Source organism: Ixodes scapularis, unplaced genomic scaffold (assembly GCF_016920785.2).
Source record: "Ixodes scapularis isolate PalLabHiFi unplaced genomic scaffold, ASM1692078v2 PGA_scaffold0__279_contigs__length_252992795, whole genome shotgun sequence".
Classification (NCBI taxonomy): Eukaryota; Metazoa; Arthropoda; class Arachnida; order Ixodida; family Ixodidae; genus Ixodes; species Ixodes scapularis.
Window position 1 is genome coordinate 97,564,915 of NW_024609835.1, and position 18,118 is coordinate 97,583,032.

At 45.3% G+C, this 18,118-nt stretch overlaps 1 protein-coding gene across 1 annotated transcript; it reads right to left on the bottom strand.

Annotated features, from left to right (window-relative positions):
* Nucleotides 1-16,089: 16,089 nt before the first annotated feature.
* On the bottom strand, nt 16,090-17,313 carry LOC120844487 (the record flags this gene model as incomplete). The annotated part of the gene is made up of 1 exon (XM_040216274.1): nt 16,090-17,313. A coding segment is annotated over one exon (1,224 nt), but the record flags the coding sequence as incomplete, so codon positions are not given.
* Nucleotides 17,314-18,118: the final 805 nt, after the last annotated feature.

The window sequence follows — 18,118 nt, forward strand, 5'->3', positions numbered from 1 at the left end:
AGGTGCAAACATATTAAGTGATAAAAAACTGGGCCATTTCTTTTTGTGTTCCATAGGAAAACTTCGTTGTGCTTTTTTTTTGTATTGTCTTAGAAGACTTCGTCTTGCCAAAATTGATATCGCAGGAAATTTAAATTGAAATTAAATGCTCTAAGCTGCATTGCTGCCAATGAAAAAAATATTGTTTCGAAATATGAATTTAAAGCATGGTGTTCAGTCAAAATCCCAATGATAAGGTTCACCACGTAAATACTTTTCGAAAAAAAAAAGATCGACATTTCAAACCAGTCATTTTTCAAAGATTTGAAGTCGTGCTTTATCCTGGCTGCTTTCCATGTACTGGGGTTATTCCCCAGCCAAAAAGTGAAGGAATCGTCTGAATGTCTGCTGGAAAGAAAACGCGACATGCACCGGTTCTGCTGACTAGGTCTGCTGTGATGACGACAGGACTACTGCAGAACGTTAGAAGCAAATTATACATAGATCTTAGAACCCTTGTTGAGGACACTGCTTGGTGAAATGTTACCGATGGTTTATGAAAATTCATCAAGTATAAAGCGTGCCTTTGTTGTAAGTGTTTCTTTTCCATGTGGCTGATAGTAAACGTTTTCTGTTGGTGCTTGTGACGGGCAAAGACCTTTAACGTAAACTTTTAGAAAGTGGTACCCCACGCTATGGTCGTATCTTAGGAGTGTTTGTGGGTGTTCACCAAGTCGCGTCATTGTGCTAGAAGGCGTGGTTTTGCCCCGTTGCTATTGGTATTGTATTCGCACCGATTGCTCACCTTAAGAATCTCGCTATCAAAATAAATGTTTTGGCAATGAGTTTCAATGCGCAACATTGTTGAGTCACTAATACCAACTGAATAAAGGCATTGCATCTCGAATCAATCGAAAGGGTTTTGGTAGTCTGCAGCGGGTTCGCATTCCAAGAAGAATGCAGATGTTTTCGTTGAAAGCTGAGCATGGGATGTTCTGTATGTTCGTTGTCTGCGCGTCCTTTGTGTGAGTGATGAAACAGCAGGAGTAAAAACCCTCCAAAAATAATGAAAACCGTTTACAACTCCCTGTAACGCCGAATCGGAGCGCAGCTCTTGAGGACGAGGAGGGAAGGGTACTGAGGGGAAGGTATATTCCTCCTCCCTCCTCCTCCTCCCTCGTGATCCTGCCTGCTACTCCTGAACGAAGGGGCTCCGATTCGAAGCCGGCCGAGGGACAAGAGCTAGAAGTCTTTTAAAATCATTTTTCAAAGTAATGAAAATTCGCATTCGTCCCCCCTGCTCATCCTCCCTGCTCCCCCCCTTTCGCCTCCTCCCCTCACGGGGGTCACGTGATCTCGGGAGAGGGGGGGGAAGAGGAGGGGGTCACGTGACCCCCGAGTGTCGCGTGACCGGGGGTTCACATGACCTGGGGGGAGTCATGTCACCTGGGGGGAGTCATGTCACCTGGAGGGGTCGCGTGACCTGGGGGGTCACGTGACTTGGGGGGGTCACGTGACCTGGTGGGTCACGTAACCTCACGATTACGCCGACGGCGACTGCGACGGCGACGCCGCTCAAGCCGGAAACGGGCGCCTAAGAGCTGCGCTCTAAAATTGTTTTTATCCCTGGTATTTTACCACTGACACAAAAATGGCCGACTCCCGCAGCAGGCACAGGCAAGATGTCTCAGCATGTGCAACGGTAATGTGATTGATTCAAGTCATTTCGGAGCATCATTTGGAGCGGCCAACTGTCAATTTTGGAGCAGCGAAAATTCATTTTGGAGCACAGCACACGCTTCAGTTTTTATTTATACCGCTTGGAATATTTTATGTTAAGACTCATGCGTTTCCCTGTCTGAGTCAATGACATGCCTACTTTTCCTTCAAACATTTGTGCAACTTTTTGTTATCAACTGCGCGGTAGGTTTGAATTTCTTATACAAAGAGCTAGCTCTTTAGTCGCACAAAGAAGGACTAGGCACTGCAACACGATGTTGATTGATGAAGGACACCACGGACTGCTGTGATCGGTTATTTTACATACGAAATATAATGTAAACCAAACAATAAACTCCACTGATAAAATGTTAGAATAGAGTAATCTTGCGTACACAAAGTGATGTCTAAGTTCTAAAGGTGTATTAAAAATAAAATTCTTAATTACAAAATGTTTTTAATTGTACTGTGAACATTAATTACATTTTTTTATGTAGAACTTAATGAAAACAAATATACGCATGTCAACGATATGTATGCCTTAAAGCAACCCAGTCAAACTCGTTAACTTTAATCCCATGTTTCCTTCCACTGCTTCATTTAAAGTTGGTTTTAAAGTGCTGCAATGACTGCACCTTGAACAGATCAAACATATATAAAAGTGATAACTAAACAAGAGAGTTGAAATTTGAATAAACCTATAGAGCAGTTCATATAAATTTCCTTGCAAGTATTTTCGTTCAATATCGAACTAGAAAAATACATCGCCGGATCACTTCTTTCTATCATAAATAATAGCCGCAGTTCTATTGTTAAACTGTTACTGCAGCCTAGAGTTGTTACATTAGCACTAACCAAGTTCCTTCTCTCTTTTTTTTTTATACTTAACGCCTGCGTGTTTAACGTCCCTCTCTGGGGAGAGCTTTCCTCTTAGCACGCGGGTGCGCTGCGGCAAATCAAGTCGAGTAAAATTGCGAATCTGATTTAGCGGTTACCACTTCACTCTAGTACGCAAGAGCGCGGTAAGAGGCGCACGTAACAAAGCTAACTAATATGCCAGAGTAGAGTTGGGGTATGGCAGATATGGCGAAAATGCATCATATTGCCGGTGGATGACTGAGAGATCAAATCGAATAGTATGTCATCTGCAGCGATACTCGAAAGTTCCAAAAATTCTTAAAGTCCTCCCATAACGATCCGGACACGTAGCGGGGCCTGAGTTATTAGAAAGTTTTAAGAGATCATTCCTATATCTCCGACGCCCCCGATAACAATACTATGAGCGCGCAAACGCAGCGGCAGAGTATCGTGTATCATTATCGATGTCAGCGGAACGATTTACTAAAACTGTATATTATATTTTAAATATTAATGCAGTGAAATTAAGTTTTAACACAATGTTGGCGCAAAACTCTCACATTTAGTGAAACCTATCAGGATGTAGCCGGGTAAACTCTTTGGCGTAGTCCGCTGCGAATGGCGCAGCCACTGGTGTAATCTTTTGCTAGATGGTCTACATTGCCACAGTGAAAACAGCGCCTTCCCCGATATTTTTTTTTTTTTTTAGTTCGCTGTGCAAAATGTAGAGAGGATGACAGTGTGAGTGTTACACGTGAATAAGGGTAAATTTGTACTAATTACATGGCAGGGTACCCTCCTAATTCCTAGATTATGCTGATTCTCCTCCTTGTTGGGTTTGAGGCGTGAGGTTCCTTTCGACATTCAGTCTAATTACGTGCAAAGTTCGTAATAGTTTTAATCTGTTCTGCCCATTTTCCTGGAAGTTTATTTTATAATCGGGGCGCATTCTACGATATGACACCCTTTCCGTACTTGTTAAAAATAACTGGCTCGTTGAACAGCTTTTGACGTCTTAATTGCCTCATCTGAACAATTTACTGGTTGCGTTTAAAGCTACGATTGTGCTTTAAAAGAATATTGAAATTGGGGGGGGGGGGGGGCACCAAATCGTTTAGTATTTTAATTGCGATTAATGTAACTGGGGCGTCCAACGAGAAGCATTGATTTAGGGTGGTGTAGTTAGACCTTTGCGTGACTATATAATCTGTTAGCTTACTAGGCTTGCATATGGAAACTTTCAAATCAAATCAATTTTTTTTCACCATGCATATTTACAAATGAAGGAGCTGTGGAAAAAAAGCTGCAGCATGGCAGCTTCGAGTCCACATGCCCTTAATATTGGCAGCTAAGCAGCATCATGCCAAAACATTCACACAAGTAAATAAAGGAAAAGTAATCTTTACAATAAATTTCAAAAGCACACTCACTACGGAAAAGTGCACTGAATGCAAACAACCCCAAGAAAAAGAAACACAAACATTATGAACATAAAAGCTCAGGGCGCACACATACAGACGAAATTCGCAAGAATCATAAATTCTCAGTTTTATGCATCGTATAAAACTCATTGTATTTAAGGTAAATAACTCAAAATTCACAAGCTGGTAAATGTTTAATAGATGCGGTAGTATATAACATAAGCAATTTAGTGCATAGTTCGGGCGAGGTGTAGGCACTACGCATTTTCTCTAAGTCTTGTTGAGCAACTAGTTATGTTTTTTATTTGAAGATAATACCGATTACGAATGTTATTGTTGATAATGTTTCGTGTTTCTGATTTAAACCGCAGCTTAATCGATATATATAATGTTGAACGCGCCAGTCACATGGGAGCGGTAAAATAAGTTGGTTTTTGGCGCTCCACAAGGCACGTTGTAAATATGCGGATGCACTTTTTGTAGCGATACATAAACGCGTTTTAGGTTTGAATATGCTGTTTTTCCACATATTTTGTTTAACAATTGTTTATATGAGAGTAAAAGAGCGAATCATAAAGGAGTAACGCTATTATTCTAGAAAAAAGGTATTTTGATACAACCTATCACACACGTGATCTAAGTTGTTTTGTGGCTATCCCACGACATACTGGCAGAAAATACGACACCAAGACACGTAAAATATTCAACTATTCCTATAGAATATGAATTTAGGGTGATGCATCTATGTACTGGAATTGACTTGTTGTTGTTGTTTTTGTCTAAATATAGCTGCCTTATTTTTTATTTAATTTATCTGCATACAATTAGACTCCAACCACTTTCCTCGTGCAAAGCGTTGTAAAATTACATTTATCTACCAGTTCGTGGATGTCATTACAAAAAAAAATAATATATTTGTATCGTCCGCGTACATTACAGATTTGGCAATAGGGTTTACATTCGCAATGTCATCTAGATAAATGTTAGACGTATTGAACCTTGGAGCACATATTATTTATTTGAACAACTTACTTTCGATTGAATAAGTACGACTTCAAAAGCAGCAACACCTGTCCGCGAATATCGTAGCGCTCAAGCTTTTCTAGCAAAGTAATATGATTGACTAATTAAAAAGCCTTCGAATAATCCACAAAGATACCAAGATGTATGACCTTTCCTTTTAAACTGTGTAAATATGTACTCTTTTTTTTTCAAATAATGCCAGTTCAGTTTATGTGTTTTTACGGAAGCCAAATTGTTGTAGGGTTAACAAATTACATTAATAAAACTTGAGAGCCTTGAATGCAAAACATTTTCAAATCCTTTAGACAAAAAACAAGCAGAATAGGAACTCGCCTACAATTAGATTATTTCGCTCTTCCTTTTTATAAAGAGCCGTTCCTCTTGCAACTTGCATCTTTTCTGGAAAAGCAGCAGTCACCAAACATTGATTAAATATCTTATAAAGAATCGGTGCAATGATATGAACTCCGTGCTTCAACGACATAATTTGTAAGCCGTCGATATCGCAGCTATTACTGTTTTGTTTTGATTTTCTATTACAGTTATCGCCTCCTTCTCGGTAATATGATGCAAAACATTGATCTGTCATTTTGTAGATTTACATAATCGCAACAAGCGCCAGGCAAGGCACCACCAACAGCCATACTTGCAACAAAATTATTAAATGTGTTATTTAATTTTCTTCCATATAGTAATTTTTATAGACTTACAAATTTGAAAGAGGGTTATGTGGGGGACCGCGATGGGGGTAGGCCGGACTGCATTTAATCTCGCCCACAGCACGTCACGCCTACCGTTCGTATCGCTTATAAATGAAGAGTGGCATTCAGCTCGCACAGATCGTATTTTCTTTGTTATTTTGTTTCGATACCGCTTACAAGGGTCAAATCATCGCGTGCGCGAGTATGTTGAAATTTATGATTTAAGTTGCTTTTTATTTTTATTTCTTTACGTATAATTCTGCCGTAATCCACGGCTTACGCATTTTCTTGTTTGTCTACGCGCTTTGTACAGGGAAGTGAGTGCTATATAAATGTTTTGAAAGCCGCTCAAAACGCATTATAACCCTCGTTCGGCTCTTTTAGACGTCCTATATAGCTCCAATTCGTACGAAAGACTGCATCCTAGAACGCATTAAGTGTTTTGTTTGGAATTGATTGCTAAAGTATTTTGGGCGATTAGTTTTTTGCTGGCTCACTTTTTTCCGCGCAAAAGAACACTGGGAGAGGATCACTAACACAGCATGATATAGCCCCTGCTTCAGAATATGATTGCACGCAGTTTGTAGTAAACAAGGCAAGGACGGATTGACCGTCCGCTATGACCCTTGTTTGTATGGTAATATACGTATGTCAAAAGAAATGACTGACGGGTTGTTATTACCCGTGTCTATATTAAAAAAAACCTCCTGCGTTTAAGAGTTTCCTCGCATTCCTTCGAGACTACTTTTAGCAGCGCGATTTATTTAAAACTATCAATTAGTTTATGCTCTTCACTGTATGAGGGGCTTCAAATTATCTGGGTCCTACATCACTTTTTTGTTGACAGCCTTGTAAAACGGAGGGCACGATAGTTATTACCAGAGTCCGTAAAAGGAAGGGCATGTGCACTCTTAGAAAAAAGGGTCAGTATAGTCCTCTCTAAAGGGAGGAACGCTCTTGACACATATGTTCCTTCAGAAAGGGAGAAACTTTCGTCCCTCAAGCAGGGGAGCAAAAGTTCCTCCGTCGACTGCATCTCATAATGGCGGCCACGAATCGAGCAAATCGAGCTCGATAAGGCTTAACGAGAACACTAAGTCTATTGTACGAAGCGAGAGGAGCAGCAAATAAAAACGTAACACGAGCTTTCCGCGAACTGTATTTATTTCCGAAGTTTCTTTACCCCTGCAGGTAAAGAAACTTACGTTTCGAAAGCATGCAGTCACTCAGTCTTCTCATCGTCAGCACTGCGATGTTCAACGGAGACAACCGGCACCCAGTTCGCGCACTTTATGTCTTACCTTTGCTATTCCTCGAGCCACAATTCCTTCGTCAACCGTTGCGTCAACCGCACATCACGGAGGAGTGAAAACCATTCGCCCGCAAAACCAAAAGCCGCTCTAAAAAAAAAGCAAATCCGAAGCAACCTCTTGGCTTATCTCAGCACGGTAACACGAAATTATGGCGCAGCCGCGTAGCGTAAAAGGATGTTAAATCGCTTGCCACAAGATGGCAGGGTCAAACAGTAATCGCAAGTAGCTAGGCTAGGTGGCGCTAGGTACCGCCCAATTCATGTTTTACAAAAAAATATTTTTATTTTCTTACGCTACAATTGCCTTTCCTTTTCTTCGGGAATCTCTAACACATGTAGACACGCTACCTACACTACAAGCAACAGGTGAACATATGTCGAGCGCGTACACAGGCATCGCACATACAAACATCAATACAACAGCCACAACAGCACACTAACCCGATCACTACTCCCGAGCCCTGCGTTTCCGTCTTTTATACTGGTCGTTTTGAACGTACGGAATTTTTCGGTGACTCCCTAAGCAATAAAAAATATTCCGAACATGTTCATTTCTTTCCAGCAATGTCATACATCTGAGACCATTTTTAATGGCTCAGGGGATGAATCTCTTATTAAAAAGAAAACGCTCGATCATGCCGTAATTATTTGAAAGCCAATAAATCGAGTCGCTCCAATGTGGTTCCAAGCCATGAGTTTGTTTTCCCGCACGGCCCTTCGTAGCCAGTATTTATATTGTAGTGTTTGTTTTTCTATTTGTGGTGTTCGCGCACGGCTGCAATTGCCGTCTTGAATTAATCTTTGTAGAGCGGATATTCACTCAGCTGGAAGTGATGCGTCACGGGCAGAAAATCGCTTTTCGAACAACTTGAATGCAGTCAAAGCCGCGACTTGCGGCAACTGTTAAAGTGTACGGAGCTACGCCGTTGCGAGCTCGAACACTTCTAGCGCTCATCCCAGCGCGCCACTTTGAGGGCAGTTTCTACGGGAACCGTAATATATTTGAACAGTAAAATAAAGGATAGCGCTTTTTGTTTTTTTTTTCGATTTTACCTGTTTTTTTTTTTTTTATGCTAAACTTCCGTTGTAAATATACGTAATTTCCGTCATACTTTCGTACTGTTCAGTCTTTTCCCCAGAGCGCAATCGCTCTCGGGGAGCGACAGTCAGATTGGCCACTGTACGATATATGAGCTTACCGTTCAGACCAGCGTTCCAACATGACTATCCACACGTTGATCGATTGCACCTAATCCCTCAAGTGGTTTTAAACTCTTTAATGTAAAGCGGAATGTCATCCTGCGACACCCCGCCCCCTCCGTACACGGCCCGACCAGCGGCATCAATGCCCGACAGTTTACGTCATCTCATCTTGTTGTTACACCACTGATACGCGGACACACGGTCACATCGGCGACAATTCCAGTCTTCTGTTCACAACCCACAACACTGCCATCACGATGTCGCTGACACGCAGAAATACAGAACCACGTTGACGATGTTGCTGACACGCAGAAATACAGAATCACGTTGAACGCCGGTTGGCACTCAGCACGGGACAACAGAACCGAACTCAGCATGGAAGGCACCCAGGCAGCCGGCAGGAAAACCTGCCTTCCTTGGACGCAGTTCCCGCGATTTCCATAACGTCGAAAACGTCGACACAATTCCTCGTGGTTTCACTGGTTTCGCTGCTGTCGTTCCGCGTGTGTCCCGCAAAGCGGAAACGGCCGTCTTACCCAGTGTATGTAGCGCTGCTGGCACTGCACCGGAACTTCGCTGTTTCTAGCGGCTTCGTTTGCTCGTTTGATAAAATTAGTGGTAAAAACGTCAATGCAACCGAAATGTTCAGCACGTTTGGACTAGAAGACGGAATTACAGGCGGCCTTCGCTGCCGCTGAAGCTCAATCAACTCAACATTAATTTAAATAAACAACGTGCGCGATGTGCTCGAAAAACGAAACCGAAAGAAGATGAGTCGGGAGGGCGAAAGCTTTCTCCCGTCTGCCTGGAGAATGAGGAAAACGTCTCGGTGAATAATAAGGACTTTAATTTTCCTTTCATCGGTCTAGGTTTGTTTATGTGTGTTTTGTTAAATAAAAATAAATAAAAAAAAAAAAAAAAACATTACAAAAAAAAAAAAAAAACTTGCTCTTTTGGGGATCGAACCTTTAACCACTTGGTCAAAAGCGCGATGTTTTACCCCTGCGCCAACTGAACAAGGATGAACTGGCCCTCCTCCTTTCATCTGAACTGCCGTTCCTCCCTTCTCTGGGCAACTTGTCCGCAACAAGGAGGAACAGTCGCTGTTGCTACCTTTCTCCTCCTTTTTTTCTTAGAGTGTGAGATATGTCCAACTTGTAAGATTGGAAGCAATGCCGTTCACGCATACTCTGAGAAATCGTGGACACGCGAAGTTCGTTAAAAAAATATACATACCTTACCATGTTCGTTGAAGCAATTTTGTTTGTTTACGTGCCAAAATATCGATGGGGATCTGGCACGGCTCAGCAAAATACTGAGGATTATTTTAGAACTTTACACAACCTGGTGATCGTTTGACGTGCAATTAACACCGCCTTCAGTCCGATTGAGAGAATCACGGCCGCGATTTAAACCCGGCAACTGGGGACCGCAGCCCGACACCTTTCCTCGAAGCCGCCCCTGGAGCGATGTGAGGTGATAACAGACGCTACTGAACATTCAATTTCATCTTGGTGCGCGATTACTGAGGCTGGTAGAGCTATACTTTGTTTAACCTTCAGTCCAGACGCAGCCGATTCTACCAGCTGAAAAATTGGGTTGCTTGGTATGTTTATACAGCCTAGAACTTGGTCTGCCTCACAGGGGCGACGAGTCTCCCAGCTGTAGATGAGCAATTTAGCCAGTGCAGTACAACCGCTTGCCTGGGGTCTTTAACGTGCACCAAGCAGTAGTGATACACGACCGCACGCCGGTACGATGCTCATCCAGATCGAAACAGGCAGGGGTGGGGCTTGAACCCAGGATCCCTGGGTTCTACAGCGCGAGCTTTCGCTCCACGTGCTCCGAGCTGGTGTGCGCTAGACCACTCGGCCACCGATCCCCCTGCTACCAGCTGATGGGAGCAATGAGACTGCGTGAAAAGCGCACCAACCATCGTCGAGTTCGTCATGTTTCAGTATGCGTTCTATTATGGCTGAACCAGTCACAGGCAAAAAAAAAAAGAAGAAAAAAAAAACCTGGTGATTCTGCGCTTTGAGACTGCTTGATTTGTCCCATTACCTCGTAGCGTGTACTGCGTTTGAATTTAAGATAAAACGAAGTATAAGTTCCTGTTTTCGATTAAAGGGAGGTGTCCATGAATACAACCAAAAAAGCGGACTAAATTTATCAGACGACACGTACCGCGCCCGCGTTTAAACTCCCACTGTCATACATACATACAGGCCGTCCAGCAGATCGCGGCACTCCTAGAGAGGCAAAGTCCTCGGAGGGTGCTAGCGACGACGTGAGGCCGCGTCCGGTAGTTTAGGGCTACTGCTGCAGGCTTAATAAAAGTTTTACACGCACACACACATACATACCAAATCCTAATAAATTCGTGCTAACTCAGTGTTCACTTTCCTTGTAAAAGTGCCTGTGTTGGATATTCAAATGCGCTATTTTTTGCCTTTCCCGCGCCTGCTGCTGGGCGAGGCGAGTGAGTCTAAAGATGGAATAAAATAACCCCAGTTTGAACCTCTTTTTTTCATCTTAGAGGGATTTTCCCGAAATAAATGAGACTCGCATTATCGTAGCGAGACAATTTTAAATAAGGAAAGGGGCATTTTATTGGATTCGTAAAATCTTAGAAAAAAAAAACAAAAAAACAGAGCGACTCTAAAATAGCTTAATTAAGATCTAACTTCTAAAGATACCTCTCTCTTTGTCGAGGCTGCGAGAAGCATTGAAAAAAGAGCAAAGCGTGAATAGGTCTTGCTATATTATCCTTCTTCAAAAGAGCGACTAAAATAAGGTTCGTTATTGCACTTGGGGAGTCCACTTTCGCAACGTGCACAAACTTATTTCACAGAAAAAATGCATTCTAAAGATTGTCTTCCAATTTAGCATTAATGAAACTTCATAGTAGGGTCATATTTCGTATTATTTTTAGATTACAGACAATATCGACCCGTTAATTGGTGCGATTGAAGCGTTATAGTTTTGGAGAGAAAAAAATATTAGTTTCAAGTTTTATATATTCTGCTCTATGTGGAGCAAAAATAATAAAATGAGTTTTTAGGATTACGTAGGGATCCTTATGTTATTGGGGAAAAAAATCTAAAATACATTATATGCATGAGTGAAAAATTACGAACTTTTAAAGTTCGCAAATCTTCAAAAATGTTAAAAGTATTCGAGGGAATTATGCTTTCCTAGACGATTGTTATCCGAACCTAAACCCCATGGGTGTGCTGTTACATGGACCTGGCTCAATCACCTCTGCGTAAATAAAATTCAAATGGCAGATTGACCGTCGGGTGCACTGGCCTCGAGATTCGACAGCACACTTGCTAGGACGAGAAGCAAAGCTGAGATCCGGTTTCAGAGTGATTAGAGAAAAGCGAAGAGCGAACGAGCTGCGGAAGGCGCTGTGCAGCTTACATGCACGTTCGGTGGAAGCCTCCCTTTAAGCTAAGAACTCGCGCTCCTAGCTTATTTTGCTTTTTATATCGGCAATGAGAAAGATAGTTCTTAAAGGGGCCCTGCAAGGACTTTTTTACTTTTTTTTTTTAATTTGCACCGAACCTGAGCGCGCTGAACGTAGTAACTTATTTAAACTTTTCTTTTCTCAAAATTCGCCTTATCTAAAAAGTTATAGGTAAATTGAAATTCCTAAAACAAGCAAAAAATAACCTCCATCATTACGCCCTTGGTTGCTTGAGTGTCCGTGAACTAGAGGAGGCGTAGTGAGCTCATTGAGCGCTCACGGCTGCCGCTCTCCGTGTCGACGGCGCGAGAGGGCGCTACTAAAGCATGTTCTGGATAGGCTGTATGCAGCGGGCGGCCAGAGCGGCTCTCATTGCCTTTGCTGCGCGATTAAGCTTCAATTCGGCATGACACTTCTGTAGTGCTGGGCGGTTCGTGTACCGCTATCAGAGCACGACCATCGCAGGCAGGGTCTTGTAAGGAACTGATTTATTCGAACCGAACACAGAAGAGGAAAAGAAAGAGGATGTATTGAAGAATAACGCGATAGATCGGACAACACAAAGAAGAAGAGGTGAACGATAAACACAGTAGGACACAACATTTCTCCCCTGCCCCGAACAAACATACATCAATAATAAAAGGAAAGAAAACAATCAACACTTCTTACGATTACATTACACTGTACATATACATGTTCTGTTTACACAATAAAAGCACGTCTCACTATTATTTTACACTCTACATATACATACTCTACACAATGAATAAGCGTTACCACACAATTCATTCGTTATTCCATTTAAGCTACCCATGGCCAAGGCTACATTTTACGCATTCATACTAAACATGTACTCTTCCCAAACAAACTAGGTAATTTGAACGTTTAAACTAGAAATAAATCCGTCTCAAGGTTCGTAACTTCCATCTAAAACACAGGACTGCGAGTTACAGACTCAAGTCTCCAAATCGCTCTGGAGGTCGACGGTTTCGTTTTGATCGACGAGGATCATCCCCTTGCATAGCTTGATCGGATCCACTCAGACCATCATGAGACAACACGTCTTCATTCAACACAGGTTCCTGGCAAACTGGGAAAGGAAAGGGTGTTTGCGGTCGTAACTGCTGCTGTTGCCGCTGAGCATCCTCCTTGAATCTGGGCGCTTGCCACTCGTGATGAGGATGACGGTTCATTGAACTGCCCCTCGTAGTACTGCTCGCAGGCTCCCCCTTAAACGATCTTGTCACTTCTTCTGGCAACTTGTTGCCGATACGTTCCTTAGGTAAAGCCGCCACCGTAAGCTTGGAAGCGTTCCAGATGCGTCCATCGTGGAGCTTGTAGGTCCATCTACCCACGCGCTCAACAATTTGCATTGGAGGTCCAAAAACTTCTTCTCCCTTTCTTACCTTCCCTGGTTTTCTGACACGCACCCATCCGCCGACCTGAAGCTTCAAAATTTTCGCTCCTCGCCGTTGGTCTGTATATCGCTTGCTGCTCTCCTGCCCTCTCTTGACTCGACACCGCAGGCGTTGTAGCTCCTCCATTGGAGTTTGCAGGAACCGCGATGGTGACAGGCAGATTATGTGGAGCCGGTTGCGTGGCTTACGTCCATGCAGCAGGAGTGCAGGAGACAATCCTGTCGTGGCATGAGGCGTACAGCGATACACGTGCAAGTAATCCAAGACGGCAGAGTGGATCGGTCGCTTCTCCAGGGAAGCGCACTGTATAAACGACTTAAAAGTGCGATTAAAGCGTTCAACTTGTCCGTTGGCCTGTGGATAGTAGACGGAGCCAAGATGATGGTTGATACCTCGCGTAGCTAGGAAATTCTTAAAGTCTATGGAGGTGAACTGGGGTCTGTTGTCCGAAACAATACTTTCGGGGTAGCCTTCCCGAGAAAAGATTAACGCAGGAACCCCGTCACTGTGCTTGTCGTGACGTTTGAACGAAAGTAAACTTCCGGCCATTTTGAAAAATAGTCCACCAGTGTGATCGCTTACCGATGCGCTGGCGGTGATGTTTCAAATGGCCCAACAATGTCGATGCCAAGCTTCGACCATGGTCGCTCAGTGAGAGGTACAGGCTGAAGAGGTGTTGGTGACGTCTTCGCACTTTTGTCGGCAGACCCGCAAACGCCACAGGCCTGGACCGCCGTTTTCACCTCCGCATTCATGCGGGGCCACCAGTAGAGCTCTCGGAGTCGGGACAAAGTCATGCCGATACCAGGGTGGCCCTCGTGCGCTCGGCCGATGAGGGCTCCCCTCATGCTACAGGGAATAACGAACTGATCGCCGCGTAACAAAAGACCATCGTGCACAAAAAGTGTGTCCTTAGTGTCATGAAAGATGGCTTCATCGGGAGCCAACGCCCGTCGTGGTGGCCACTCGGAGGTGACATAGGGAATTACGGCGGTCAACTTGGGGTCGTCAGCCGTCTCTTGTTGAAGTTGGTCCTTCGATATGCACTCATCCTCTAGAGAGGTGAAGGACACAATTTCTTCATCAAACGCTGTTCCTCCTTCGTCTTCCGGTACCGGAAGTCTGGAGAGAGCATCGGCGACTTGGTTTTCAGCGCCAGGCAGGTACTCTACATGAAAGTTGTACATGAGAAGCTGGTTAGACCACCGAGTAATACGGAGTGGTCGATGTCCGGTCCCTCGCGTGGCCAAGAGAGCAACGAGAGCCTGATGGTCGGTGTGTAGGGTGAAGTGGCGACTCCACAGGTATGTGTGCCACTTCTCACAGGCCCACAGACACGCAAGCGCCTCTCGCTCTCTCGCAGAGTACTTTCTTTCAGTAGCAGTAAGCGTTCGTGACGCAAATGCTACCGGGTGAATTTCCTGTCCGTATCGCTGCTGCAACACTGCGCCAATACCGTAAGCTGAAGCATCCGTAGTGACGATGGTAGGCAGCGCAGGATCAAACATCTTCAACGTTTGTGCAGAGGACAGTAGCACTTTCACCCTCTGGAAACTGCGATCTGCTGCCTGGTCCCAGATGAACGGGACGTCCTTGCGCAAGTACTTTCGCAGCGGTTCTACTTGAGAAGCCAGGCACGGGACAAAACGAGAATAATATTCCAGCATTCCTAAGAAGGACCGTAGCTGAATCAGGTCTGTAGGAATCGGTGCCGCACGAAGAGCGTCGACCTTCTTCTGAAAAGTGAAATCCCGGCAGCACTAACTTTGTGCCCTAGGAACGAAATTTCTGTGACGTCAAACATACATTTGTTGTTGAGCTTCAGACCTGCTTCCGAGATGCGCAAGAGTACTTTCTGCAGGCGCTCTAGGTACTCCTGTTGGTTTTTGCTAAAGACTACCACGTCATCCAGATAGAACAGCACTCCCTGGCAGCCTTGCAAGATCTTAGCCATCATCTGCTGGAAGGTTGCTGGTGCTGAAGCTAATCCGAAGCACACTCGCTTAAAGCGAAAGAGTCTTTCGTGCGTAACAAACGCTGTTAAATCGCGACTTTCCGTATGAAGCATAACCTGATGGTATGCTGCAGCAAGGTCCAGTTTTGAGACCTCTGCGCTCCATCCAGTGCGTTCAGCAGTTCTTCAATGTGAGGAAGCGGGTAGCTGTCGATGACTACCGCTTTGTATACTTCGCGAAGGTCCACACACATTCGGATAGTGCCATCTTTTTTTGGACCACTACTATTGGTGATACCCACTCGGAGGCGTTGATACGCTCGATCACCCCAGCTTCCTCAAGACGTTTAATTTCCCCAGAAACTGGTTGTCGAGCAGCTTGGGGAATGTGCCGAAGCCGATGTTGAACGGGAATTACTGAGGAGCGGGTCTTCACCTTGCAGACGGCTCCCTTGACTCGGCCCAATCCTGGCGTAAAAAGATGCTCGAAGTGTGTAAGCGTTCCTGGCAGCTTCGGAGGGGTAGACACTGACTTAACTCGAAGGTGCGCGCGTGGAGCCACGCTTGCCTCCACTAGAGGTGCAAGCCGTTCGGTCCACTCTTCCACCAGTGCCAATGACGAGTCGTCCACCCTCGGGGTCGTGGCTGATTTTACTGCCATTGACTTGGGTGTCAGTGTGTGTGAGGACAACGGTGGAGATTGTTCGGCCGTACTTGCAGAAGCCTCACCGGTGTTACCAGTCTTAGTATAAAAGCAAGATCTTGTTGCTCCGCTCATTTTAATGTCGAGCGCCACGACTGCGTCCATGCCCAACAAAGAGGTTCCGCGGTCTGCGATATAAAACAGCAGTTGCGCGTGCCGTTCTCTGAATGTCACCATCGCTTTGAAATCTCCCAGGATTTGTATGGGCTGACGGGAGTAGTTCAACAATGTGGCTGGTGGAGGAACCACGTGGGCGTCACTTGCAAACCATTGCGTGAACGTGGTCTTATCCATTAGTAAGACGGATGATCCGGTGTCAAGAAGAAACTTCACTGGCGTTCCAAAGACCTTGACACTAATGTAGATTCTCGCCTTCGAAGATTCACTAATGTGACATACAATGTCGGGGTCATAATCGTCATCGTTGTAGGCATCGCTATCTGAGAGGACTTTCTCCACTTGCTTTCGTTGAGATCGCTGACGATCTCGACGCATACTCCGGCATACACGATCAAGATGACCCCGTCGGCCACAGTTGAAGCAATATTTTTGTCTGCGGGACAGGTGTCGTAGCTCTGGCATTTGTGTGGGCCATTCCCGCAATTCGTACAGACGCGCGTGCGGCGGAAATTGTCTGGCTGTCGTGAAGCCTGTAGGTTTTGAGAACCGTCTCGTGGGAGGCTGAACTGCACTTTAAAGTCCCGACGATGGTCGGACGCCTGCCCATGACGTTGCTGTCTGCAGGAATACGGGTTACGCCCGCTACCTCCGCAGGTCACGCATGGTTCCAAACCACGTGTGGTGTACGTGTCGCTTGAGATTGCACCCGGCTTTGCGAAGGGTCGCGATGATGCCCTCTGTATAGATGACGGCGATGACTCATAATATGAGTGCTGTGGAGGACTGCTCTGATGTGGGGTCTGTCGGAGTGTCCTTCCCGGAGAATGCCCTCGGCGCCCTTCGAACTGTCTCTCGCCAGATAGTCTCCGGGCTTTGTCGCGGCTCGCTGACGTCTCTGTAACTTGACGAGTCTGCCCACTGGATGTTGACGCGGTGGCATTAGCCCATTCTCGAACTTCGCGTCGTGACCGCTCAAGGTTCATGATGGTCTGCATTACTACGTCGAACGGAAGAGCTGCATCAAGGACCATGCGTTCTTGAATTTCCTTCGATGCTACCCCAATCATGAACTGCTTGCGGATGCAATCTTGCGTTTGACTTCCAAAATTTGCCTGGACGGCTAACGTCCGTAATGCGGTTAGAAAATCCTGAAGAGACTCGAATTCTCTTTGTCTACGTGAGTGGAACTGAAGCTCCCGCAGCGTCACATTCGTCGGCTGCGTGAATTCGGCTTCCAGCAACTTGATGGTTTCTTTGTAGACATCAGAAGTAGCGCGTACACCTTGCTCGCCACCTGCTGCTGCTAGCGGTGATAAAGCCTGATCAACAGCAGGTTCAGGCGTTGGCAGTGAGTCATAAATCTGCTGGCCGGCTTCGCCGAGGCAGTTCAGCAGCATCGCTTGATGCCGTTCTGCAGGATACTCTCGGGCGCCCGTTGCCACCAAATAACGCTCGAACAGTGTTATCCACCGCTCCCATGGAATGGCTGGAGGTCCCAACTTAGCCAAAAACTCCGGGGGAACCTTGCCGCCCGATGCCATGACGATGCCAGATGGCTTCTCAGCACCCAGTGGTGCCGTTCGAAATGGTCGCCATCTTGACTTCAATCGTGCGAAGAAGATGGTTCCACCGGGAAACGCAGAAAACTGTCCAATACAGAGGGTACCGTAGAGGTCAGGCTTTAGTCCTCGCTGAGGCTCAGTCCAGCGTAGGAAAAGCTTGTTTTAACCCTCGTCGCCAAATAATGTAGTGTAGGGCGGTTCGTGGACCACTATCAGAGCACGACCATCGCGGCAGAGTCTCCTGAGGAACTGATTTATTCTAACCAAACACAGAAGAGGAAAAGAAAGAGGATGTATTGAAGAATAACGCGATAGATCGGACAACACAAAGAAGAAGAGGCGAAAGATAAACACAGTAGGGCACAACAACTTTCTTCGCCACAAACGACAGGAAACACAGCGTAAAGATCAGTTCAGAATGGGAGCCACTTCGCACTGCAATACCGCGAAACGGCCAAACCGCAAGGCAAAGCTCGCCAAAGGCCTTCGGAACGCTCGGAGCCGGTCGGATGCTTCAGTCCAGAAACGACCGCAGCGCCGCCGCGTACATTCGGGACCTTTCCGTGTCGGCGCCTGATCCCACTACTCCTTTCTAGTATGCGCCGCCTTTTCCACCGCTTGGTGGCGGGTATGTTGACGGGTCATTTCTTGTTTCCGTGCATTATAAACTGCATCC